At 39.5% G+C, this 27,975-nt stretch overlaps 1 protein-coding gene across 2 annotated transcripts; it reads left to right on the top strand.

The window, feature by feature from the left end:
• The first annotated feature begins 805 nt into the window (after nt 1–805).
• On the top strand, nt 806–26,313 carry slc6a2 (solute carrier family 6 member 2). Of its 2 annotated transcripts, XR_004212796.1 has the most exons (16): nt 806–897; nt 1,273–1,726; nt 3,987–4,118; nt 8,159–8,396; nt 14,951–15,089; nt 15,382–15,516; nt 16,727–16,830; nt 18,298–18,422; nt 18,590–18,702; nt 19,937–20,065; nt 20,894–20,993; nt 21,112–21,212; nt 21,787–21,954; nt 24,031–24,102; nt 24,369–25,125; nt 25,168–26,313. XR_004212796.1 is itself a non-coding variant. In XM_031848667.1 (15 exons), the coding sequence occupies exons 2-15, from the start codon at nt 1,432–1,434 to the stop codon at nt 24,390–24,392; spliced, it is 1,875 nt and encodes a 624-aa protein (XP_031704527.1). In that variant the 5' UTR covers nt 806–897; nt 1,273–1,431; the 3' UTR covers nt 24,393–26,313. The 2 variants fall into 2 exon arrangements, 1 of the variants encoding a protein (XP_031704527.1); XM_031848667.1 differs by having other exon boundaries at nt 24,369–26,313.
• The last annotated feature ends 1,662 nt before the right edge of the window (nt 26,314–27,975 follow it).

Below are 27,975 nucleotides of genomic sequence, written 5' to 3'. Positions count from 1 at the left end.
AAGAATAGAACTAATTCAGGAGAAAACAACAGTAATAACACATTATCCTTCCATGTTACCTGGTCCTTTGCTTTACCATCCTTGCAGTTATTCAATCTTCACAAACAAAACGTCCAAAACCAGCCCTATTAGGGTTTTATAAAACAAGCACTGGGGAGCAAAGAGGACATTAATTGACTCTAATGGGATGAACTGATCAACCATATCTAATAAAAAGCATTGCCCCTGGCTAAAGCTGCTGTAGAATTGAATTACACATGGAACACAATGCTTTCATGGCTTCTTAGAAAACTGTAATTCAATCTGTTTAGTACAGAGAAAAAACAGATAAAGTCCAAATTAAAACATTCAGAAAAGTTTTTCTGCATGTGAAATGTAAAGGACTAATGTGAAGCTGAAGGTATCGTGGTCTTATGTCTCTTGAACAATGTTAAATTAAAGTGCCAATCCGAAAAGCAAAGACATGATCTGACTTTATATTCTGCTCTTGACATGGAACAAGTCTCCATCGAATAAATACACAAACCCATTGCTTATAAAGTTCAAACCAAGGTTTATAAACGGAATATTTGATTTATCTAAAAAGTAAGAGGTCATCGAACTATTATGTTCTCATCCCAACTGATTGTTGCACTGACAAGTCAGAAGTTTATGGGAACTTGAGCTTAAACGAAAAAAGCGATCATGCCAAGTCCACATCAAAAATGGAGAGAAAGTGTTCAATTATAAAATATCACGTGGAAGAGAGAGAGCAAATCGATTTAAAAGCTCGCATTTTATATCGTCCCTGCAGGAGAAGGCGAGTCTTATAGTTCCTTCAGAATGGGCAGTCTTCCCTCAGATGCGTCTGGACAGCAGCAGCATCGGGTCATGGAGATGCGTACCTAGCTGCACAAAGTACGGAGGGAAAACTTTGAGCCGCACACCTTTGAACTGCTTTAGTAACGGGGAGATATTCAAATAACCATTTATTTTTCTCGTTATCCTCATGAGGGATGTTTTTAGGTGATTGTTTGATTGGGTTGACTGTTTAGCGCACAATGGGCTCATGCGCGCGCCGTTACGTGGAGAGGAATTCGCTCTTTAGGGTCTTTCACCTGCTGTTGCTGGGCATCAGCCTACAGATAGAATGTTTTTATCCTAATACTGTACAGATAGTATTGTCAGGTCTTGCTATTATATGAAGAATACTGTCACCTATCCCAACCTGTCTTAACTTTACGCACAAACACCAAACCTCTCCAAACTCTGTTTTTCTTCCCTCCTCTCCAGCTCATGTATGCGGGGGTAGAAGCTGCAGTTTCGGCGGAGAACACTCGCTTGGAACTGCCGTCCTCGGGAGCACCGACCCGGACCATCAGCTCCGCCAGAACCCGCAGGGGGCCGTGAGAGCACCGGGTCAGCGTGGGCTTCGCGAGCACCGCAGATAAAATGAATATCCAGGTTCTGCCAGAACACAAGCTCTCGTCGGTGGCCCCGCTGAAACAGTGCAATGTGGAGAAAAAGGAGGTAGAACTGATACTGTTGAAGGACCAGAATGGCGTCCAGTACACCAGCTCCTCCATCATTCCCACCCCTGGCCACCCCGCAGGTCCTCCCGGATGCATCAAGGACGATCGAGAAACTTGGGGAAAGAAAATGGACTTTCTCCTGTCGGTTATTGGCTTCGCAGTAGACCTGGCCAATGTTTGGAGATTCCCTTACTTGTGCTACAAAAATGGAGGAGGTGAGTTGACTTCAGATACAGATGCCTACACATTTTGAAGAGGTCACAAATGTACCATGGTCTCAGGTTCGGGTACTAAATCCCTGTATAGTAACATAATAATATAGAATACCAGGCGTGACTGGGTCGGCTAGTAGGCTACACTGTAAATTACAATGATAGTAGTTTGTTCTTCATTGATGTTCTTTCATTTATGGGTCAGGTACCAAAGCCTGCCTATTTCTATTTCCAAGTCAACAATACGAATGTGTTGTCAAATAAAATACTACAGACAGATTCGATTACAGTAATTTTTGCGATGTTGTTCTAATAGTTCCTTTAATCTCCTTAATGAACGTTTTAATGGTCCCACGTGTATTAACGGGAGAGTGCATTTAATGTAGCTGACATGATGAAGGAAATACCGAATTTTCTAAAACAAATGCACATGGATAAAGACACTGCACGGACTGTCCGGGTTCTTGGTTACTCAGCAAGTCTGGATAGATAACCACACTTAAAACTATTGAAAACTGAAGGTGCACTGTAGTGAGCAGAGAGGGTGGGAAGAAGAGTAGTTGAATCACCAACAGGTGGTTTTAGAGATCTTTAGCTTCAATGTTTGGTTTTACTTTTTCTTTTCTTAAAAAGGTACAAACTCTGTCTTAATAAACTAATTACATTGTTATTTTAAAATCGCCCAATGTAAGCTCAGCTCCAGCCCCGCAGTGACTTAGCGGTTACAGATAAAAGATGCATGGATTTTAAAATGGCTTTAATATTTTGCCACTTTCAGTTCTTTAAATCCATTAATTGATCATGAGAGACCGTTTTAGCTTACATAATAAAGAAAATGTACCCTTTCATAAAGACATGTACATGTAGGGTGATGATAACCGTCATTCAAAAATGAAATATTGATATAATGTTCATAATACACAGATGATATTGTCTAAATTATCCAGCGCCTCTTAAATTATTTTGTATATAGTTATGGTTTTAGATTCTCCCTCCACTTCTATCCACTGGTATTTTGAGTGTAATTCATTTGCCAAAAATGGGACAAAACGCACAATAAACAATGTCAAAGATCAATTTGGCGATAATATTGCTATCGTGAATTCTTTTGGCCATGATAATCATGTAGTGAAAATGTGATATCGGGACAGCCCAGTGTACACGTGTAAAGCCACTGTAGCTCTAAAATCAACCTGTATTGTCAAATGAGTCATGAAGTGATGTTTTAGCATCTACTTGCAAATTATATAAATATAGGATTCATCTTGTTTAAAATATACTGTCAGGTTTATTTGCCTGGTCTAATTGAACTTTCAAAAACAAGTTTCTGAGCTCAGGGTACTCAGTATGTCTGAACACAAGAGGAACCGATTCCACCGCTGAAGCTGCCCTGTATGAGAGAAAAGAAAGTACAGTGTGTGTGTTTTGATAAACAAAGGATTGTTTTAAACAGTGTTGTTCCTCCCCCAACACTCATCAGAGGGCTTGTTTGCCTGCGTGTCCATTCACGTGGTGAAAATCAACATGTTGTGCTCAGTGCCCCAAAGGGTCAACTCCACCGCTGGCCTGTCAATCATATTGGCCCTCAGCAAAATGTATTCATTACTGTAGATAATGTGTCATTTGTGATGGACAATGTCAAGAACAATTCAATTATGGGAGGTCATTTCCTTGTTGGTGGATGTGCTACTGAGGCCCAGCATGAAAATAGCTGTGAGCCTTCCTGCTTGCATGTTATGGTGTGTTGTTTTTTCCAACAATGTCAAGACCCCTAATCAACCCCCCCCCCCCACATTTTTTTTCTTCTTTTGGTATTTTGTTTTGTCTAGCACTTTTGTCCACATTGAGCATGTTGAACCTGTTTTTACTAACAGCTAAAATATAAGTCACGCTAGTGTTACGTATGGTTCTATGTCCTGCTGTGAATGTTTCTGCTTGGGTGTGCATGTGTGTGTATTCTGTGTCTTTTGACTTCTAGGTGCAGCTCCCTAACGAGTGATTGAGTGCACCTGGATGAGGATGTGGTTTACCTATATAAGCACCTCCTTGCTCCGCCCTCGCTCTCTCTCATCTGCCTGGCACCAGACCCTGGTCTGCAGTGGGATTTGTACACTACAGTTGTGTCCTGTAAATAAACTGGCAGCTGTGGTTGTTGTTAACCTAACTTGGTGTTGTGTCCCTCCTATATATTGCGACTCCCGAGCCGGTCGTAACACTAGCAAGGAATATGTGAAGCATGATATGTAATTATTTCTCTTTCCAGGTGCCTTTTTGATCCCGTACATTCTTTTCTTGGTCATTGCGGGGATGCCATTGTTCTACATGGAGCTTGCCTTGGGCCAGTACAACAGGCAAGGGGCAGCTACAGTTTGGAAAATTTGCCCCATCTTTAAAGGTGAGCTTTAACACGCGCACAAGTACAAACACACACGAGAACTGGCATGTCTTTTTACTTCAGCCTTTCTCTAACCTCTTAAACTGGGCTACATACAGCTCAGTCATGCTCTTCTTTGATCCTTTTCAATCTCTTGCCCTTTAATTTCATCCCTTAGTTCTTGTCCTTTAACCCTTATAGGTTCAGAAGTGTCACTTGGAACTATTTCTCCGTTTCACCTTTCTGTATTTCATTCTCCGCTTGGGCTTCCAACCTTATACCCCTGTCTGTTTCTTCAAATGCCAATTTTAAATGAGTGAAGCCAAAGCAAACCAGGCTACTGTCCTTGGCCTGTTGAGGAACACAGTTGGGGTCAATGTAATTACAAGTCAATCAATTAAACTAATCAGAGACACAACCAACAATCTTAAATCAAAAGGGCTCTATCATGTACTGTTATAGAGAAGCACATTAAATAAAACGGAGGAACATATATTTATATTGTGTAAACTTTAAACTGAAACTTGTACACAACTGCTATGTATAGGTAGGTACTGATGCGACATATCTTTGGAAAGCCAAGATTCTTGTGATTCGATTTATGCAAACCCTTTCAAGATACAATCACAACAGCAGCTACAATCAACGCCTCTGTCAGACCACCAACAAACAAACAAGCAGTTACAAAATCGAGGCAACTCACTGATGAAGCTTCATAGCAATCCACCCATCGATAATATTCCCAAAAAAGTGTTGCATTGCCAAAGGTCTGGGCGATCCAATCCAGTAAAATATTTAGTCCAAAACACATTATTACGTCCATAAATACCCACGGACTGCTGTTGCATCATTTCAAATTAGCCGGCAGATATGCCGAATTATTTATATATTTTCGAAGGTAACTTCAGTTTGCATGTAAATTTTGCCGGTCTCTGTCTCAAAATGGTGGCTTCACTCTGACCTTTAGATTGACACCTCATTTGACCCAATAGGAGTTTCCATGTACTGTCTACAGCCTAGAATAACCGACAAGAGTCTGCGTTGAAGGAAAGTGCCTGCCCCTCTTCTTTCGTGTAAAGCTTGACGCTTCGTATAGCCAATGAAATTTTGAAAATAACGATACACAGCTTCAAGGGTTAGATTTAAAGCCAGAACGCGGAAGTAACCTGCGTCCGTGCGTTAAATGGAAAGTGTGGTTTTTGAGAGTTTGAGACGTTAAGAAAGTGAATAATGGCGAAATGACTTATAGATTACTGTATATCGACGTAAATAAGCTTTAGTTTGAATTATGAATACACGTTTTTACACAGCCTAGGTATGTTACCATGGGTCTCCAAATGGCCTTTTTTGGAAAGGGCCTAGACCAGGGGTCGGCAACCTGCGGCTCGCGAACTGCATGCGGCTCTTTAGCCTCTCTGTTGCGGCTCCCTGAGGTCCCCAACTGGCGCACCGGATCTGGACCCAGGAACTAAAAACCGATAGATAATTCGGAATTATACATATTGGGCACCGAGTTTAAACTTTAACCGGCGCCTCTTTTTCAGCCGTTACGGCACTTGTTCGGCGGTGCAGGAAACACACCGACCAATGCATTGCAAATCACATCACGTGATGCAGCTCAGCCAATCAAATATGGGTATTCTGACAAGTTTCCTGACTCGAGCGAGGTTTACACACGTGACACACGGGGCTGAGATGAGGAAATAAAAAGAAGAGCAGGGAAATTGCGCTAATTGAAGAAGTTCTCACATGACTCTCTCCAAAAAGAGAAACGTGTTCAGAGAGAATATAATTTATAAGCAAGAATGAACAGAATCTTTTATGTTAATTATTCCCACAGGCAGTTAAATGCTCTACGCCTGTCAAGCGCTTTTCCCTGCAGGTGGCTCATGATTTTCAGACCCCCGCCCTCTGTAAACTATCAATGGATAAATCCAAAAAAAGAAAAGTCACGGAGGAAAATAGAGTTTAACTCTGCGTGGACGTCTTCATTTGCTTTCTGCCAACGATGCTGACTTACTGTATGCTTCCATAACAAGCACACAGCATTTGCTGAAAAGTGTCATGCTGGAGATGAGCGAAAAAGAGCGATTTCTCAGCTGCTGCAGCAAACTCTCCTCTTCATAAGAGTTTGATATTGTTATATAACAGGTAAAATTGCAAAAAAATGTCAAGAATTGTCTTTATTCTTGTTCTATATTTTCATAAATAAAACAAACTATAGTTTTTGTATATATAATATAACTATATATACAACTTTATAAGCTGTGATATCAAATAGCTTTTGCGCCTCCAGACAAATTTTATTTGGTGGAAAATAGGGCAAAATTGCTCTTTGGATAGAAAAGGTTGCCGACCCCTGGCCTAGACATACCCTAAAATATTGATTTTCTGTGGTATTGTTATCAAATTTGAACTTGGACTAGGTAAGGCTTCATGCTGTGGTCCCATTGTGTTTTCCAGCTAATAAGTCCCAGCTATAGTCATCTGCAGGCATCTGTTTGCAAAAAAATATTCAGGCGGAAATAAAAACCTTCTACTTCAGTGTGTTCAAACTTCTATTACTCAATCCCAGTAGCACGTACAGTGATTCTTACTGTTGGGGAAAAGACTTCAGAGTGTTACCTTTCAAAAGAGACCTAAACCATGCATGTACTCCAAATGGTTCAAGAACAGCTTTCAATTTACTTTGGTTATGCCTTGGATAGGCGTTTTAGGCTAATTTTACTGGAGCGGTAACATGCCTCCTGGCATTTAGGGCAGCAACAAAAGTCTTCCACTCATCTGTCCTGGGCGAGTCACTGGATGGTGCTCCACGAGTGGTTTAGGCTCTGCATTTCCTTCTCCACAGTTCTTCTCCATGTGCTTCTTTGCGGCCTCTTTTTCTTTTCCCTTCTGGTGTCCAATGTAAGGCTGTTCTTGTAATATCAGCAGGGTCTTTTCCCAACACATGTCCTATCCATCTCCATCTTCTTCATTAGGATGGTCTCCATGCATTCTTGTTGGCATTTGTCATACAGTTCTTCATTTAAAATGGTGTTTGGCCAGAAAATGTAAAGTATTCGCCTTAATCTCTTGGTGTGGAAGGTTGATAGTCTGTTGAGATATTCTTGTGTCATTCTCCAGCATTCAGAACCGTACAATTGGGTGGATAAAACACAGCTCTGATACAATTTGAGTTTGGTCTTGATGGTGTACTGCTGTGACCTCCATATGTTATTCAGTACTTTGAAAGCGTTCCTTGCCTTATTAAGACTATTCTTGATGTCTTTATCTGTGTGTCTGACAGTGCTGCCCAAATATGTGAACTCGTCAGTTTTGAGGAGATCTTCCCCGTAAACCTGAATTGGTGCCAAATCATCAAAGTACCAAAGAAAGGTTCTCTAAGAAATTGTAACAACTGGTGTGGAATTAGACATCTGTCAATACCAAGTAAGATCATGGCAAAGATCATCATTAACTAATAACAGATGCTGTAGACCAACATCTCCGAAAAGAACAGGCAGGTTTCAGAAAGGGTAGAGGTTGCAACGATCACATATTCACGTTACGTAACATCATAGAGCAGTGCACAGAGTGGCAGAGGGAACTGTATATTGACTTTGTTGACTTTGAAAAAATATTTGACTCCATTCATCGTGAAAGCCTTTGGCGTATATTGTCCCTGAAGATATGGTTCTTGTGATACAAAGTATTTATACCAACTTCACATGAAGGGTTGGAAACAGTCTCCAAAAATTCCAAGTGAAGACAGGTGTGACACAAGGATGTGTGATGTCAGCTTTGCTCTTCAATATTTCTATTGACTGGGTAATGAGACAAACAACTGAAGACCAAAATAGAGGCATTCGATGGACACTCTTTTCATCAATATTGTGATGCAGCATGTATCTATAAGTATTATTTGGAACCAGTTCACATTATGAAACCTATGTTAACAGCAGAAAATGTATCAAATATGGTCGTCTCTACAGAGAACATGCATTACGTGAATTTGCACTGGGCTGCACAGTGTGAACGTAAACCATCATTTAGTTACTAATAATAACTCTGTTCCTCAGGTGTGGGCTACAGTGTGATCATCATAGCCCTGTATGTCGGCTTCTACTACAACGTCATCATTGCCTGGTCCCTCTACTACCTGTTCTCTTCCATGACCAATGAGCTGCCGTGGCTCAAATGTGACAATGTTTGGAACAGTCAGAACTGTACCTACCCTAAAGCCCTCAACGGATCCATCATCGGCAATGGAACGTCTTACGCCAAGTACAAGATCACCCCGGCAGCAGAGTACTATGAGTGAGTGATTTCTGAAATTCAGAGTAATTCATTTATCCGATCGTGTCCTATGTAGGCCGTGGCATGATTTTACATTTTGTGCAACTTAAGAAAAAACATGTTAATAGGTAATCAAGTTTTAACATCACACCTATTCAAGCATCAGACCCAATTAACTATTTGGTAAATGTCAAAATGCAGGTATCTTAATCTCTGTTAAATGGACAGACATCACTATTTGGACAACAGGACATTCACGGTTGCTGAAAGCTTCGACCTGCATGTAAATACAGCCACTGTCTTCATAAGGCGATCAGTTTGTGTGCAGGTTGTTTTTTCCATGTTTTTCATTCTCTATTCGTGAAGGTTGTTTCATTTGGACACTTGGTACAGTTTTGCTGAGATGGAAGTGATGCTTTCATGTTTATTTTGAGTGCTTTCTGAATAACACTCTGACAGTATGTACATTTCCATGAAACAAGCGCACCGGTATCCGCATGGAGTGACAGGCACTTAAACTTAAAATCAACCAGCCATAAATGTTTGGGTAACACTTTCTATGATGATCATTTATATAATGCATTATGAACATACTTATATAGCAGTATATATTATATAATCTACTTATGGGCACTGCATTGTGATACTCATAAATATCATTTTCCAATCATAATTAAATAACCACAATGTATTATAAAGCATAATAAATAGACATAAGGTCAGGTATCGTGATACTTGATAACTGTACTGATCGCGCATAGATTTAATGATATTTGTTTCACTTTACTTAAAGCAAATTATAATACTTTTTTGTTCTTGTACAAAACAAATGAGTGACCAGCCATTATCAAGTATTATGATACTTGACCTTATAAGTCATTATAAGGTGCTTTATAAGGTGTTATGATTACTGCTATTAAGCATTATGAATATTAATGAGTGCTTATAACTATAATTGTACAGTGTTATAAGCAGATTGTAATGCAGTATAGACATGGGCGTCATAGCAAGTGTTACCAATGTTTGCACTATAAAAGGAGTATACATAAAGAGTTCAAATGCACTCTTTGAAGAGCATGAAAAAAGCTCCATCTGTTTATACTTCAAAGACAGACGGTTCTTCCCCAGCTTCTATAAAGACCGACTGTGCAGCCCCAGATGAAGTCTGTGAAGTGACTTGGACAGTACACGGTACACGTGCCAAGCGTGACGCACAGAATACACCAAGCATGCAACCCGGCAAATAATTGAGCTTGTTAAAGATCCACTCCCATTCTCCTGGGCAGAACTGTCTTGTACGGTTTATTTAATCAGGATCCCTGGATTATCTTATAAGAACTTCCAGGAACTCTCCCGCATATTTTCAAAATAAGTAAATACTTTTACTCAACATGAAGAGGTCAGCATTTGCATCAAAGCTCCAGACTTGTGAATTTTGGCATACTTTCCAAAAAGTGATCCGATATTGCTCAAAGAGCAGACATGGTGCATAAAACCAGAAGGCAGACTATACGCTCCAGGTGGACGATTACACTTCACTCATGGGGGAAAATAAAAAAAAGAAGTAGATGTGTATCGACAAACAATAGGATACTTCAAAACAGATCTTACATGGGCTTAGGATCTGTCGCAGACAATAAATCCTCCTGCGTCCGGCTAGCTTTGACCGCAGGAGCAATGCCAAGGCACAGCATGAGTGCGAGGCCAACTGAGTAAACAGTCCCTTGCTTCACCTCGTAGACGCTTGTACATCCACAAATCATCTTGAGCCTACTGTTCTCAGCTGTCATGAGCGTACAGTTTGCATTAAAATTCTAAAGCAAAACTAATTTAAAATAGAAAACTCTTCAGTTCTTAGTTTGCACCACAGCTGTTTAGGCTCACTGCTACTAAGGTCATATATTAGCTGATGTTTGCCTAACATTTACAGTACAGTCGGTTATTCATAAGATAATCCTTTATTAGTCCCGCAGTGGGGAAATTCATTATCGCACACCCGTACTGTGCACGATCACAAGGTTCATTTCAAACGACTTGTGATTTTACTGAGACTACAGATAATAGCATTGTGCAGGAAAATTGCATTAGAGAAAGATGAGACTACTTGGTGACTCGGATATCATTTAACTGGTGTTAATAAATTGTTTGGCCACCTGGAGGCTGAAGGGAGTCGGCCAATAATTCTCTGTGGATTTGTCACTACATTGACACCTTTCACATTCATGTTTTTATTTCATCCAAAAATAATATTGATCATAGCGGCCTTGTTTTAGGAAAGAATGAACCCAACCATGCATTATTAAACATAAATGTTTTTATATTTTTTCTTGTATTTAGTTAACACAGGATCCTACAAATGTTTGCATATTTCATTCTTTATTTGTTTTATATCTTTAAGATGTACATATCTTAAACCTGAAAACACCCAAACACATGATCGTTCAAACCCAAGTTTTTTGTAACTACCATCAACAGTAATATGTTATACTGTAACTCGCGATCATCATATTCCATCATAGGCTGTCCTCCTAAGTGACTCTTGTGTGGTCCGTCCACTAGAACATGAGCTAACAGCTAACTGGTAATCCAAAATGTATCCCCACTACCTTTCACAAAATCTTAAGGTATTCACTAGTATTTAAAAGTATTTAATGTTTAAAAAGATGCTACTTCATCAACAAATATATGAGGAACAACTAACCCTCCAGTTTATTCCCCTAAGTTATCCAATACAAGTTTATGTTCACAACATGCTGCTTTATGACGCACTAAAAAATTAAGTCAAATCAAAATCACTGCAGAACAAGCTGGTGTGACATCATGTGACTTGGCTTGTTTTGGAGGATGTGGAGTGGAAGGGGCTATGTGAAGACAGCCAAAAACATGGCTTCTGCCAAAAAGACTGACCTGAAAACAAGAGTTCTGGGCATTTGTCTGTGATTAATTTCATTGTGCAGCCTCCAGAGTTCAAAGAAACCTGCAGAAATGTAATTTCCAAATCACAGCATCATGTCTATGACCTCTACAGAATTAAGCAATGCTGTCTCATCGCTTAAAGGCATACAAATCATGAAGCAGCAGGGATGGGCTCTCTTAAGCGGCCAGGGTGCTTCTTCAGAAGTGCTTGTCGGATGGTTGAACAGCTTTGGAAACCCCCCTCCCCCTTTCCGAAACCATCAATTTGTCACTCACGTCCACTCCAAGCAGTAATTGTCTAGATGATTATTAGAAAATTAGCAGGGTTTACATTGTTTACACAATCGTTTCTGCAACTTTTGATGCATGCAACCTAACATCTTCAAAGTAGAGACTGTCGGATATCCCATATTTAAACGACGATCGCATCTCACTCATCTCTATGACACCCGGCTTTCTATCCAGCCTTCAAAAGCGTCAGCTCAGCTATTTACACTTTTGCCTTCTGACATGTACATGTTTTATGTACTTCATAAATGAGAACAGACAAACATTTAGACAAACATTTAGACAGAGTTAACAGGCTCTTGTTTTTTTCTATCTCATCAGTAAATACAAACAGAATGTTCACTAGCCTTTCATATTAGATTCAATGTTGTAAGTAGGCTGCAAGTATCAGAAGAATACAAAGATTCAGACTCATGTGGCCCAAATGTGTACTGCAGACAGACTATGAAAGAAATTCTCTAAATTGAATTGGCTCCCGTAATTAAATCTCCTGTGACCCGTCTGAGTCTCGACCCAGTCTTTGAGGAAGACTGAGCTTGCAAATCTCAATTCCATGGTACATACTAACTGGGTTTTAAGTGGGTGCAATTGTCCCGCAATGCAAAATAAAGTATTGCATATAGATGGATAAACACTGGGATTGTTGTGAAAGTCTCCCTGCTGGCAGGCATACTCAGTCAAGTTTTCAGGAATAGGAAAAAATAAATAAAAATAATTGTTAAAATGACAACAATGCCAACACCAACTCATTACAACTCATTAGGATGCACCCTTATCCTTTCTATTTGGATTGAGCCTGAAGCAACCACATCTGATTTCATGTCAAGGATAACTAGACTTGATAGATGGCCCTCATTTAAACAAAAAAAGATCTAATTACATAGACACTTGGGAAGATTGCTTTCACTTCAATCTCGCATGTAATTTGACACATTTGTTGGTAGAATTACTTTTAAAAATAACAAGTAGAATACATTTGTTATTAATTAAATAAATGAGATTGAACTGCTGAATTGGTAGTCTGTAGTCCTTTTTATTTATATACTTTTTGAATGCCCTATTTCTCATTCTGTAACCAACATTAAGACCGGGCTACATGCCAGCGTGGCAGCCTAAAGTATACAGAGACCAACTAATGGCAACATTGAGTGTTAGGATAGCAGCATAACCAGCTCGCTGAGTGACGATAAGAGTCAATCTGTTTAGAGTAACTGGGCCAAAGGGAGCTGGATTGATGTTATAGCGAGCATTTACTGGCAGTGCACTCAATGCTATCGGATGAACAAGGTGGCCTTGAGGCATTACAACAGAACACCAACACGAGGCCTCTAGGTCAGAGCATGGACTCTAAATTTTCCTCCCCAAATAACTGATGTCTTCACGTCGCTATCTGCGTCCCCGAAGACCTTGTAGCTTTATCAGCCAAAGATGAATAAATGCTGAAGAGGAGTTTCACAGATCCCTTGGTCCCTTCGGATTGTACATCTGAACATACTTCAGTTTGCGTGTTCCTGAGGGTGTTTTTGTCTCGGGCCGTTCAAACAAAATCCAGTTCTGCCGTTTATCAACCCATAACAACACATGCCGACTTAATTGAATCTTCTTTTGAGGAAAGTTTCAGGACAAATGTCAGGGGAACAAAGGTGCTTTTCAATAGTTTACAGATACAAATAAAATACAAGTCGTTGTAAGGAACACTGTATGCTGCAGCTTGTTTTTCATGTTCTCTGTTGGAATTGACAGATGACCAACTATGATGAAGAAATTACCTTCAGACAGTCCGAAGAACACATTTTCCAAACTGCAGCTGCACCCTCCCTGTTTTCTCAAGTTCTCAATCTCAACTTTGTCATCTCCCCTCAGGCTCTCTGGCTGGACAGCAGCCCAGATTATAAAATCGCATTTTGATACAAGTTTAGGAGATTGGTCAACTAAATAGTCATTCTGTGAACTCTTCTCCAGCATAGTATAACAGAAATAGGTTTTAAGATTAATAATGCTGTTTACATTAATCCCTTACCTATGTAGTTCAACTTAAAAATATTAGCAGCAGCCAATGTTTGCTTCTTTTTAGGTGGCAGGAGTGAAAATTAGCCATCCTGAACATTTGTAGTGTTGTGGTTTCAGAATGATGAAGATAAAAAAATATATATTTTTTTCCCCTTGGCAACTATCATGTTTTCCCCAAATGATATACAGATTTTAGGCATTTTAATATCGGATGGCTTGAAAATAGTTCATAAAGTTTCGGTAAATTGGAAAAAAATCATCTCCCCCGGATCCCCCCAGGTTTGGGCTGAGCTCTGAAAAGGGAACCATAAGCTACTGACCACAACCAATAATGGCTGGTCATATGGTAGCACACCCGGCAGCTTCAAGCAGACAGTAAGCCTGCCAATAGTTAAGGCACGGATATGCCAGAAAAGAAGCAGTTTGTATGCCGTATAATTCGGCCGTATTGAACGGAAAGATTTATATCGGTCTTATCTCGGTGAATAAGCAAAGTTCCTACTCTTTTGAACATTTCTCCTGTATTATGACCATTTTCTATCATAGTCCTCCTTCAGTAGGCTGAACAATATTTTGAGAAGACAAGTAATGCAAGTGAGCCCATACTGTCACCAGATGAAAGGTAAGCAAAAGCAGCTTGTGACCAACGTGGCCCCAACAACTGTTTGTGAATGTATCGCATGAATCTGGCCCCTCCCCCACTATTGGAATCTTAAATTGTGGGCTTCCTTCAACTACTCTGAGCAGACATTCATAGACTGAGCTTGAAGCTGGAAACAATATTTGGATAGGGATGGAAAAGACAACATTTTTCAGGAATAATATTTACTTACATTTTTTGGAAAAATGTATTTAATCTACATTAGTGTTGAAATAGAATTAATTAGTTGTAAGTCATTTAACTGAATACCTTGGCCAATGATGACCTGGGGTGACGTGGCATTGTCAGATTGGAAATGTTGGTTTAAGGTAGAGTGCTGTAATACATCTGATTACAGCCTCTGTCCAATACGTCATCCCCCATCTTCAGACACCTATGTGGCCTGTTTTGTTAAGACTCCAGCTGCTAAGAACCTGGGTGGGCCCGTTTGACAAAAACAACTAACTTTTAAGATGTAACATGTAACATAACATGCCATACCGTAGAACAATGATATGTTATTTGTGCAGAGTAGTGTTAAAAGCTGTTTTGCTTGAAAATGCATCGCTGACATAGTCATGTTCATCAGTGCTCATCATAGTCCTGTGAATCATGACACTATTTTGTCATCTATTAATACAAAGCAATTATTGATTTATCACCAATGACAGTATTTCAGAATTACAGGAATGTCTTTTAGATATCATATCTCTTTCTGCAGACGGGGTGTGCTGCATCTCCATCAGAGTACGGGTATCAATGACCTGGGCCTGCCTCGCTGGGAGCTGACCTTGTGTCTCCTCGTGGTGGTCTTCATCCTCTACTTCAGCCTGTGGAAAGGTGTCAAGTCCTCAGGGAAGGTACAGGCCTAGACCACTCGACAAGAAAAAACCTTGTCGCTTTCTCGTTGTCTACTTCTTTTGATTTCAAAAAAATAAATACATTTGAACATTTATAAACTGTTGGTACTGTATTAGTGTAGCACATAGCCTTACAACATACTACTTAACCCTCTAACTATTTGTCACAGTAAGAGGAGGTAGGATTTTTTCACTTTTTATAAGGTATACTGCCATTCACATTCTGTTCAATGAAATGGGGGACTACTTAATATATTTGTCCCCCTTTATCTGTGTGTGTGTGTGTATTCAGGTGGTGTACATCACAGCTACCATGCCCTATGTAGTCCTTTTTGTTTTGCTGATCCGAGGCATAACTCTACCAGGATCCATGGACGGCATCAGGGCCTACCTCCACGTTGACTTCAAGCGGCTCAACAATCTGGAGGTTAGAGACAGCACTTGTTGTTCACAAACCATCCATGGGTGTTTGTAACCTTGTATCCTTGAAAAATCTCAAGGTTATTTTATTGTCATAGTACAACAGGATTGCTCAGCGAAATGCAAATTGCAGTCTCATTTTGCTACATAAAACACAGAACACTCAAAGATTGAATTTAATGGGTTTTCATGGGACTACTGATGAAAAACAAGGAACAATTCTTGCTTACAGTATGAAATTTGGGGGACACATCAGGCAGCAACCTCCGGCTCAGAAAAGTAAAGACTATGCCGAATTGTCCGAAATTTGCATTCTTTCTAACAGCCAGCAGGGGGCGACTTGACTGGTTGCAAAAAGAAGTTGGATTGTATAAAAGTCTGAGAAAATGACCCTACTTCTCACTTGATTTATTACCTCAGTAAACTTTCAAGTCTTCTTCAATTCAGCATGATGTTCATTGAGTAAATGATGGTCCCATTTAGAGTAAAAAAATGACAAAGTCCTTTGTGTTTTCATCATACCATTTCAGTGTGTTTTCAGTTGATGAAAGTTAATTAGAACATTTGTGTCACCTAAAAATATCATACCGCATGTTCAGTTTAAATTAGCTCCACTCTCTCGTGTCACTTCTGGTTGCAAAAAGCCAAGATGGCAATGGCCCAAAACTACGATGGTGATGGCCAAAATGCTGAACTCAAGGCTTCAAAACAGTCCACAAACCAATGGGAGACATCACAACGACTAAGTCTACTTCTTATATACAGAATATGTAACAGACCTTCACATTTTCGTTTTAGCTGTTGACCTCCGGTTTTATGTTAACCCGTGGGACTTTCAGCTCTGTCTATTTAGGGCAGAATGTACAAGCAACTCTTGCGACAGAGTCTGTGGATTTAGAGAGCCTTCTTTCTGGGTCACTGCAATTGGGTGGAGAATCTCAAACTCTGAGATTCCAGCTGGTGTTACCCATACTTAATGTATGTATATTAATATGAGTGTATATATTTAAGATGTAATTTTCAACTTGCCGAACATTTATGGTCACTTATGTGTAGACTTAATTTGCATGTTTTGCAAACCAGAGCCACGTTTTTTTCCAATGAAATCCACACAGCTAAAGTCAGACTAATGGAAAACAATGGGCCTCAAAAAACATTAGCATTTACATTCAACTATTTTTTAGGAATTCACAAGCTCTCTTTTATTTTTGCCACAGGTGTGGATTGACGCTGCCACCCAGATATTCTACTCCCTGGGAGCAGGATTTGGGGTGCTCATTGCTTTTGCCAGTTATAACAAATTTGACAACAATTGCTACAGGTAAGAGCTGGCACTTTATTTGTGTTTTATGATAGTCCAAAACAAGCCCCCAGCAACATAACATCCTGCTGTCTTTTAAGCAGCCAGCCTTTTCCAGCATGTAACTGGATCACGAAGCAACAGCAGAGGTGATGCTGATCTGTTCAGCTGACCCCAATGGCCAGGTGTTAACAGGGAAGATAAAATACAGGCCAGGAAGGGTTGTCGGATAATAGCCAAAGGCTGTATGTTAGTTTGTCATATGCTGCTCTTCTTCAGAAAAAGCAGGCATGAGGTTGTGAGCTTGCCTTATCTTTTTCCACATTAATAGGGTGCAGTGGTGCCGTTTGAGGAACACACTGTTGGCAGAACAGCAGTTTCAATTTTGTCAATTTACAACACCCACTAGACAAAACATATCTTGCTGAAACTACACAAAAACTGCAAATGCTGACATCATCTTGCTGCTGCAGAACAGCTCTCTAAAAAATTAAAAGGTTCTTATCAAAAACATTATCTCCCAGCGGGTGAAATGTGTCATCACAGAGGCTTCCAAACTAAATCAGTGCTTTACTGGAAGTTATAAGCATTATGGACCCCTACTCTCCCGTCCTCATTTCCTCCACCTTCTTCATCCCCAAACAGGGCCTCCCGCCATCCTCCCCTTTCATGTCCTATTTAGAGGTAGGTGTGGACTGCCGGCAGGTGTGATTCACATTATGCAGCAAATGAAAAAATCTGAACTAGGTGAAAGGCAGCAGCCAGGAAGAACTGGTGCTGTTACAAAAATGAGCACTGAACAGACTTTTGTTTGATTACCCAGACAGATGGAGGAAGTCTGCATAAGGGGTATAGTGCAGTGAGTGTGCCGCAGTGTGTCCATCACACCTACCTGTAAAATAAGACAACCCAATGCACCAAGGCAAAACAGGTCTTGTGTTGCCCGACGGACTCAATACGCCCCGTCTGTATTTTCGTAATAGAGCGCAATATTTTTTACTAAAATCTGTTATCTAAAGTTAAAACTAATTGAAATAAGTCATAGTAAAGGTTACGATAAATCATTGAAATAAAATAAATCTTTGTCAGACAACAGCACGTTAGTGGCCACAGAACAGCACAATAATTACTGATCAAATCACCAACAGAAGCAGAGGACAAATGCTTCACTTTAACCTGCATATTCCCTCTAAAACAGTGTTTGGCCAACGATAGACCCATGGAAAACTTGAAAGGTAACACGTGGCTCCAGGTCAAAAACAGGACAAATGAATGGATACTGTCTTAATGTCTCCCAACAAGAGACAGTTAGAAAAATAAAGTTGGCGACTCCTTATCCAAACTACGCCTGAAAACACAAATGTAGAAGATTGGTAACGTGGACTTTCAAGGTTGGACTGTTGTGGACTTGAGAAATTGAAGATGTACAAATAAAGAAACCCAGCTTTCTTTTGAACATGTTTTTGCGGTTATGTTTTCTTTCTCTAGGGATGCTCTCTTGACAAGCACTGTGAACTGCATCACCAGTTTCTTCTCAGGGTTTGCCATCTTCTCTGTGCTTGGATACATGGCTCACAAACATGGGGTAAAAATAGAAGATGTGGCAACAGAGGGTAAGTCCTGGTGTCTGAGACACCTCACCATCACTACCAGTTTGAATCTTTTTTTCTCACTTGATATGCAATTTAGTTATACACTGTTTGATCCTGCAAACATTTGCACTTTGTAAATCGTGTTTATGAAAGCCATAACGTTTGTGTTTCTGTGTGTGTATGGACAGGGGCAGGATTGGTGTTCATCATCTACCCCGAGGCAATTTCTACACTGCCTGGCTCAACGTTTTGGGCTATCGTGTTCTTCATCATGTTGCTGACTCTGGGCATTGACAGCGCGGTGAGTCCCAAACAACCACTCCATAGAACTCAAATCATTTTCTTATGACGAGAAGTAAAATCATTTTTTTGCAGTTTCAAAACTTAGCAGGTAGAACATTTATAAAAACATAATGCAACAATAAGACTTAATTTAAGTGGTGAAATATTCGTGATGAAATACATTCATACAGTACCTTTTTGTACAGGTTGGAGTATGTAAACTTAAATCCAGCAATTTACAAGATGAAATTGAAAAACGTTCTTTATTAACCAAGGCGTGGTTTTCCCTGTGCTAAGAAACACAGTGAAGGGAGTTTACTGTGCATGTACAGAGCAGACACAGTGCACATTAAAACCCCTATAGTATATAGGATAGTAATGATATCCACATATCATATTGGAAGACTCTCTTCACTGAGTCGCCCATTAAACCCGACATTTATTGCAACATAATAGTCATTGCATACTCACTGTGCAAGTTCATCTCTGAGAAACAACAAAGCACAAATTTGATTTTAAGGACATATCAAGGAAACTATTAGTTAACTATGACATGTAAATAACACTTTAGCATGTCTTCTAACTGAAGTGCACTAAATAAATGTCAAGTGTGATATGTTGTTTTTTTTGTACTTTCCCTGGTAGCAACCTTTATAATTACAGAGTATTAAAATATGCTTAACAAATGAGTACCGTTGAATGACCATCCAGGCTGACTATTATGTAATAAGTGTTGTTAAATATGCTAATATCAATGGCATTGGTGTTTTGGATGTCTACTACCATCTGTTCAGTGAGCTGGGTGTCCAGCCCCTCCGTAGTGTGTTAAACCAATATGACTCTTGACTGATGGTGTGGGCATGTTGTAGAATTTAAGAAATAGGAGAAGTAGTAAACTATGTTTTAGTGTGGTCAGCGTTAAAGTGACGAAATGTTCTGCCGCAACTAAAACTTCTTTCTTTGACGTTTTAAAAGCCAGCAGTAATTTAACAAATATCTGTCCAATGAGTCACTCTGGCACTAAAACAGAGGACAGTTTAATACCCTCTTATCTCTCAGCAAATGTCCCCACATACTTAAGTTATCCTCTAAATCATTTAGCAAGTAGATCAAATTAAGAACATGTTAGTATTACATACCGTAATGTACTAGGTATGTTTATTTTATTGTGTTCTATTCAATGTTTATGCCTGTACTTTATTGCAATGTAGACATCTCTGAGCCTCGTGTCTCTCTCTGTTTGTGTCCACCAGATGGGTGGCATGGAGGCAGTCATCACAGGCCTGTCGGATGATTTTAAGTTCCTCAAGAGAAACAGGAAGGTCTTTACCTTCGCCACAGCCTTTGGAACCTTCCTGATTGCCCTCTTCTGCGTTACCAATGTCAGTATCAAGTTTCAAAGTGCCATACACTTAAACCTAATACTTGAATAAAGTACTTTCTTTTTATATCTGCCTATATAAGTTTTCATGTTTTCTCTCAAAATCAAGCTTTGTATTATTTTGCACAAATAAGTTATTATAAAATTGTCTTGGACACAGCATATATTGTATTTGGTATAATGACCATGTAGGGATGGCATAGTGTCAAAATATGGTAAATGGGTGCTTTGAACTGCATGTGGCTGCTGCCTGAAAGGAAGTATTCAAGTCTCAGTATATACTGTCATCACAGGAAAGTTTCAGAAAAACATCACGTCTTTCAAAGAAATGATCAAAAAATGCTATTGTATGACACACGACAGATTAGAATTGAATTAAAGTAACATACAGGAAGCAAATGTTACTCTATAGTCTCTTTTCATTCACATGGCATCAGCACCAAGGGGAAATGCTTACTGATTACAGATAGAAGGGTTAGTGATTCACATGGTTTCTTTCCTTTATCAAATCAACAGAATTATTGTGGAGTGAATGATGCCTTGCCCATGCTAGTTATGTGGCACAAATACAGATTGTACCACTCTGGATACAAATCAAAGATCTATTGTATAAAATCTCTAATGTCCACAAAGTCAGCTCTTCGTCCGCGTGAGGCTTGTTTACTCTTAACTCTTCAAAGTGCACTTAAGTTACCTCAAACGGCAAACAAGCATACAGTAGTATTAAGTCCGAGAGGCCATTGCTTTTTGACTGCACACAAGGGTCCACTTCTCTTCAAAAGGTGAAGATTTATATACCACACTCAAACTAATCTCTTCCTCTCTGCAGGGAGGGATCTATGTGCTGACCCTGTTGGATAAGTATGCCGCAGGGACTTCTATTCTATTTGCTGTGTTGATCGAGGCCATTGGAGTCTCATGGTTTTATGGTATGAAATTCTACAGCACTTTGGCATTACATTCATTTCCCTTTCCCCCCCAAATACTCCATTTATATTGTGTAGTCCAATTTCATTTCACAATCGTAACTTTTCATGCTCATTCCAGGTGTGGACCGTTTCAGCGAAGATATCGAGCGAATGATGGGCTTCAAGCCAGGACTCTACTGGAGGCTGTGCTGGAAATTTGTCAGCCCAGCTTTTCTGCTGGTAAGAGGAATGAAAAAAAAACATTGAAGTATATGCATTTGGCTGGTTTTCCTCAACAGGGATTATGTCTGATCCTAGACAGTAAAAATTGTTTAACGGTTGACATATTCCATTAAATGTCATTCACAAAAGCCTACTGGCTGTATGGAGGTATCACTCATTCTAGCAACAGTAAATATGTCAGTGATGCATATATTTATAATATAATCAGAATTATATCCCTATAAGAATCAATAGCTAAAGTGAATTAAAGTAACGTAATAAATTGGGTGGCTCACAGGAGAAAGCATTCACCCACCACCACAGGGTGCAGCAGTGGTGCTCCTTGTTTGTACCCAGAGGAAAGGTGGGATCAGGGAGGACAGTTTGAATCTCAGTGTGCCTTGTGGCAAGTTCTTTGAGGGGAACTTCTTTTCCGACGCTAGATGCCCTAGATCTAATCCTTTTCCTTTGGCATCTGTGGATGTGCACTGCAATTATATTAATGAAGTGACTTAAACAAGTTGCGCTAATACAAATAGATGTAACATTCCTTGTGTCTCCGTTTTCCCTTCCCCTCTCTTCTCGCCATCAGTTTGTTGTAATAGCCAGTGCAGTGACATCGTCAGGCCTGAAGTATGATGACTACGTCTTCCCTAACTGGGCTAACATAGTTGGCTGGGGTGTGGCCATGTCCTCCATGATGTTTGTCCCCTGCTATGCCATATATAAATTCTGCAGCGTACAAGGAACATTCAAACAGGTCAGTATGTATGCATGTGTGTATGTATTGACAATTCTTACTCGTCTTCATAAACTTCAATTGGTCCAGAATTCACCTGCCAGAACTACCTCTCGAGATCACATGACTTACCCCTGTTCTTCAGCAACTTCATTGGCTCCCCTGTTAATAAATGCGTATCAATTTTAAGATTCTGCTTCTCACTTTTAATTAAGGCCTTTCACAATTCTGCTCCTTTGAATTTCTGTACACACCTTCCTGTACTTTCAGGCTACATCCACTCAAATACATTTTCGTTTAAAACCGGTGTTTTAAAACAAAAACAATCTTCGTCCACACAGGCGTTTCAGCATAGTCTGCGAAATGATTTCCGTCCATACTAGCAAGCCTGAAAAGGAATATCACATGACTATTCACATACACTGGGCAAAAGGGTGCCAGTGTAAACAGGAAGTAGATTGGTTGCTTTGTTACAGAAAATACGACAGAATATTATAGTAGTCTTTAATAATGAAAGGTAGTGCTTGATACTAAAGATCTTCCTCTGTAAACTCAGACACATTTCGTGGAAAGTTGTTTTTTTTTTCCCCCCCCAAACTTGGAGAGATCGAGCAAGACCTGCAGCCTTGTAACTCTCTCTTACACATCACATTTACTTCAAAATGAACACTTACAAAACAAAGTTTACTAGATTACGGGTCAATAAATGTCATTGCACGTCTCTCACCCATTTCCTCCTGGTTTCATTGTTCGTCACACTCGTAGCTCTGCCGGGTGGCTGAAGTCTCTGTCGTACTGGAGAGCATTTATGCTTTTGTTTCTTTGCAGTTTACGTGTGCAGAATAAAAGTCCTCCGTTTTGTGTCCATCCTCCTCAAAGGCAAAAACCGTAACTTCAAACTTCCACTCCATAGGTCTGATAACGTCGCTGAACACGTCGCTAATTGCTCCGATAACAGCTGCTTCAGCAACGCCTGTAATCAGTTATCCATGTTTGGTAGTCAATCAATAATCAAGGCTGTTGCTTGTTGTGTTTTGAAAGGTGCCTATAAATTAAATGTGATATTATTCAAATGTGTTTTACACAGGAGGAAAAAAAGACATTGTAAGATAGATATGGTTTAGTAAATATTAAATTGTCATACGCCAACTTAAATTACTGCCTGAAGAATAGAGAATATGGTAACAAATACTTAAATATATGGTACAAATACGATCTCGGTGTACTGGTAAACAGCTAAATTGTTAAAAGAACATCTAGTATGTTCTTTCAAGCAAAACAACAATCTTGATTTAAGAGAACCGTCTTCTCTCAACTTGATGACACTGGCACAGTGAAAACACTTTAAGATGAAAGGATCACAATCATCAAAGCACCAAAGAGCTATTTCCATCCCTCAGCGGTCAACCAGTGTCAGCTTCATTCTACTGTAACAATTATCCCATCCCAATGGCATTTCCCGTAGGTACTCGGGGTTTAAGATTATTCTCAAGACACACATTCTTTCCTATAACTCATTTGAACGCCTATGAAGTTGTCTGTCTCCTCCTCATAGCAACCACAATGCTTTGGCTCCGTTAGAATGTGCAGATGTGAAAAGTAATTTGGTCACCTATGTTGGCTGGAGGCTACACCGCCACATGGGGCCCAAAGGCTCTTTGCTGATGCCCTGCGTTAATAGTAGTGAGCAAGGAGTCAGCAGGCAGTGTAAAATGGGCCATAAAAGTTTTTGGACACAGTGCGAGTCTCCAATAACCACAAGAGGACCTTGAACTTGAGTTTGCTGCAGCAGAATGTGAAATTAGGCGTGGACAGACACAGAAGCGCACACTGATGCATGCGCAAATGTGACCATTGCAGGATTCTTCTGGCAGAGATAATAAAGATTGAAGGGCAAGTGTATTTTTTATATATATATATATATCTATATCTATATATCTATATCTATATATATATCTATATATCTATATCTATATCTATATCTATCTATATATCTATATCTATATATATATATCTATATATATATATCTATATATATCTCTCATTTGCTTTGTGAGAAATGTTGTAACTGTTTTTTTGCCGTTTTATCTTTTACAGAGGATAGCCTATTGCATCACTCCAGAACATGAACATCATTTGGTGGCAGAGGGGAATATAAGGCAGTTCACAGTAAGGCCAATTTTTTTGTGCTTTTTGTTGACGGTGTTAATTCGAACTAGCTAAATGGCTACAATAAATATGGAATTGAACACATTTAATTGTTTGTGAGTCGACTTGTGCTCTGAGCATTGCACATGCAAGAAAATTAACCATTTCAAAAGAGTGGCCTTTTAAATTAGGATATAACTACTGTAAAATAACATAATTGCAACCAGTTGAAGTGGTTAAAATAGAATAAAATACATTAAGCTACAAAACAGACTCTTGTTTTACAGCTCAAGCATTGGTTGGCCATTTGATGACATCACCCACAATTCCCTCATCCATCCTCACGTCTGGTGTTTGGAGTTCCTGCAGTGTGCCACCAGTGGTCAAAACAGACAAGTAGAACAACAGACTCAAACCTCGATCAGCAGTCTCTCCCTGTCCATTTACTTCCCAAGGCCTTTGTTAACAGTAGCTTTAAGCACTTTGGTTTCAAAATAATAGCGGGCATAACTCCGAATCATTCAACAGCTTCAGCTCATAAGGGAGGGACACCTCATGGGGGACAATGTGCGTACTGTTATTTGCCCACGGGCAGTGTTTTTTTTTTTTATATACTATTTGAATTAATCATAACTGTAGTTGTGATTTTGTTTGAGGTGTGATTATTACCTCCTGGAAGGAACAGAAACTGAAATGAACACCAAAACAATCCCATTACACTGTGTACCATTATACAGGGAACCCAAATATTTCCATTTTTAACCTTTTTTTTAAGCTTATTATTTATCATTACATTAATATTGGAAGAGTCTCTGTTCTCGCCGTTCTGTTGTCAGTGCCTTATCAAGCGAGACACTCCATGTTTATTATACTCCGTACAGGAAGAAATTAAACTGTGTTGACTCAGGAACCCACCAAATCAAGCCACAGTTTGTTGATGGCAATCTCTCAATTTCACTTAGTCCTTTGATACTTAAGTCAAACAGCTGGAGGTCAACAGTGCGTCAAGGTCAAGCTCCTTAGCGAGGGTTATATTACATGTAGGTCTTATATAATGCGTTCATGTCACATTCCGTTACAAAAAAGGGAATAATGCATGCGTCACTCCAAAGCTTTAAAAGAACGGAGGCAGACTTCATTCACCTCTTATGCTTTGAAAGGCCGGACTCCCAACAATGCCTTAATCCTAAAGAAAGACTGAGGCTGAACCTGGTCAGTGCCTGGCTGCTTACTGAAGGTGAAAAAAACACAAATGGCGTAACTGTTACTTTTTTATTATTGTTGTTGCGTGGCTTTTACTTTACAGATGTGTCTGTTCAGTGCTTCTGAGGAGTATAAGACTCCAAAGAGACCGAAAGAGAGAGTTAGTGTGTCTGTATGTGTATTGGGATTTTGTTGCCAATCATACAGTATGCCGTTGGTGCACAGTACATGGAGGGGTGACCACCGTCAAATGCCTCCTTCACTGCACATTATCTTAAGTGCATGATAACTGGTCTTATATATTTATTTGAAACATATCTTGTGATGTTTTCATCACCTTAGAAGTGCCAATATGTTACTTTAGGAATGTTTTTGATTACCTTATTCAGTTTCTCTTTATACCTTAGCTGAGGAGGTTATGTTTTCAGTTGGGTTTGTTGATTTGTCAGCAGGATTACGGAAAACTACTGGCACAATTTTCATGAAACTAGTGGAAAAGGTGAAACATGGGCCATGGAAGAACTCATTCAATTTTGACGCAGATTGCCCTTGGCCGAGATCTGTGCTCTCCAAGTGCACTTCTAGTTTATTTATTGGAATTCAGTTGAAATTTAAACGTAAATTATAACAGACCCCTTTCTGCAAGGAATAAAGCTACAAAGAAAAAAACTATGTGGAATATATAAGACAATATAAAAATATAAAAAATATATTCTTTTGTTATGTATAATCTTGTATTCATCAAATTGTTTATAACAAAACGTGAATGTAAAGTATTTTAAGCGTAACTGTCCACTGTAATAAAATGATGTTTGATGTATAGCTAAGATGAACTATATAGAAAAACTATTCTTCAGTGTGACCCTGGGCTACTTTGTTACATGAATGGGAACAAATACACCCTGGCTTTCCTGAACTATGTTTACAAAAATAATGTGTCCAATACCAATGTCATGTTGAACGTGAGTGACAACCATCTATGAAGAAGTCTGAAGTATTCACAATATGATAATAAAGAATTTCATCTACACACACCATGGACTCAGATTTATTGTTATTTTTCAGAAACTTTCAGGTATTGGTCCCTCTTGTCTAATTCTGGTTTTACTGCTGACCGTGGGCTTCTCATAGTGGCTGACTGTGCCTTTCCACTCTCCCTTTGTTAGCCTGCTGTACCACTGGCATAGGGGCCTTCAATGTCTATTCTTTGCACCTTTGCTGGCTAAGCTACTATTGTTCATAATCCTTTGCTGTGCAAACGAATCATCAGTTCCAGTACTGTTGAAGAAACTACTTCCTAAAAGCTATACTGCAGATACTATACATTATTCTAGTCATAATCTGAAACACATTTCTGATTTGACATAATACTGTGTTTTAAACACTTGTTCTGGGTAGATCTGAACTGTTAAGAATCTAGTGTAGCCTTCTGAAATAAGTTTTCCAATTCCAACTGTGTCCTAAATCTAAACTGTATACCAACAACATATAGTATGAACTAAATTAAAAATCATACTGGTAGTCACTTAATATTTTGTCACTTTTCCACTGTGAACACACTATGCTTAAAAAAAAAAAGTTCTGACAGAGCCAACAGTGTTGGAGTTTGAGGGGTAACTGGAGGTTGGGCGCTATGTTTCAGCAACAACGCTGTCAGTTGGGACGCCATGTATGACAGCAGTGCAGAGTTGCAGCTGGGGCACGCTTACTGACATGCACAAAAAGCACACGCAGCCGGCCTGGCTATGTAAACAAAGAAGCTCGGATAACAAAAACGGAGGGATAGCGACTACATTCTCTGCTCATGTAAAAATAATTATTTATATAGCACCTTTCAAAACAAAGTGCTCCACATTAATACCATGAAAGCAAATAACATGCAGGATCAAAGAGGTAAAACAAGATGGAGCACGAGTTTACATTGGTTTATTTTTACATCTTACAGATTTTACAAACGGTAAAAGTGAGTCTTCAGAGAAGGATACTGAATTTGCCTGCCTGAGATCTCTAGGAAGGGAGTTCGACAGCAGAGGCCGGGTCACCTTTAGTAACCAGTCGTAATTTTGACTTTCAAAAAGAGCAGTAAAATCTTAAAACCATTTCTAACACTAACGGGTAACCAGTGAAGGAATGTGTGGACCAACCATCTGAAATACAGCAATAACAAAAACAAGTGGGAATTCAGTCCGACCGGCAAGTGGATGATTTTTAAAGAAAAGGCACTGAGGATTTATGAAAATATGACAGTTTTAATTACACTTATCCAGAAAGAAAACTAAAGAATGAGAAAGTACACTTACGATCATAAGGAAGGGCAACTGGGACACTCAAACTATCTTTATGCGATACTCAAAAAGGATTTCAACAAATGGATATTGTTGGCACAACAGCATATTGACGAGAAAGCTTTTAAGCAGTCTGAAGTCAGAGCATTTATATAAAGTTATTGGTGATATGACCAGGCTTTGGCCTCTGTGTCGAGTTGAGACACTAAGGGCAGTAAAATAACCTGGATCCTAGGGAAAAGCCGGCGATAACCCAAAACTATGTTAAGCTAGTGGAATTCTTTGTTGATGCCACTCAAACCATTTCACCACCCAACAAGCACTCCATCACTTGTACATAAGGCAGTGCTGAGAAGTCTAAAGGCCTTTTCTCACCAGAGGAGTTTCTCTGTGCGATGAATGCGCA

The sequence above is a fragment of the Anarrhichthys ocellatus genome, unplaced genomic scaffold (assembly GCF_004355925.1).
Source record: "Anarrhichthys ocellatus isolate YVR2014 unplaced genomic scaffold, GSC_Weel_1.0 scaffold8, whole genome shotgun sequence".
In the NCBI taxonomy this organism is placed as follows: domain Eukaryota; kingdom Metazoa; phylum Chordata; class Actinopteri; order Perciformes; family Anarhichadidae; genus Anarrhichthys; species Anarrhichthys ocellatus.
This window is presented reverse-complemented; position numbering and strand designations above follow the sequence as displayed.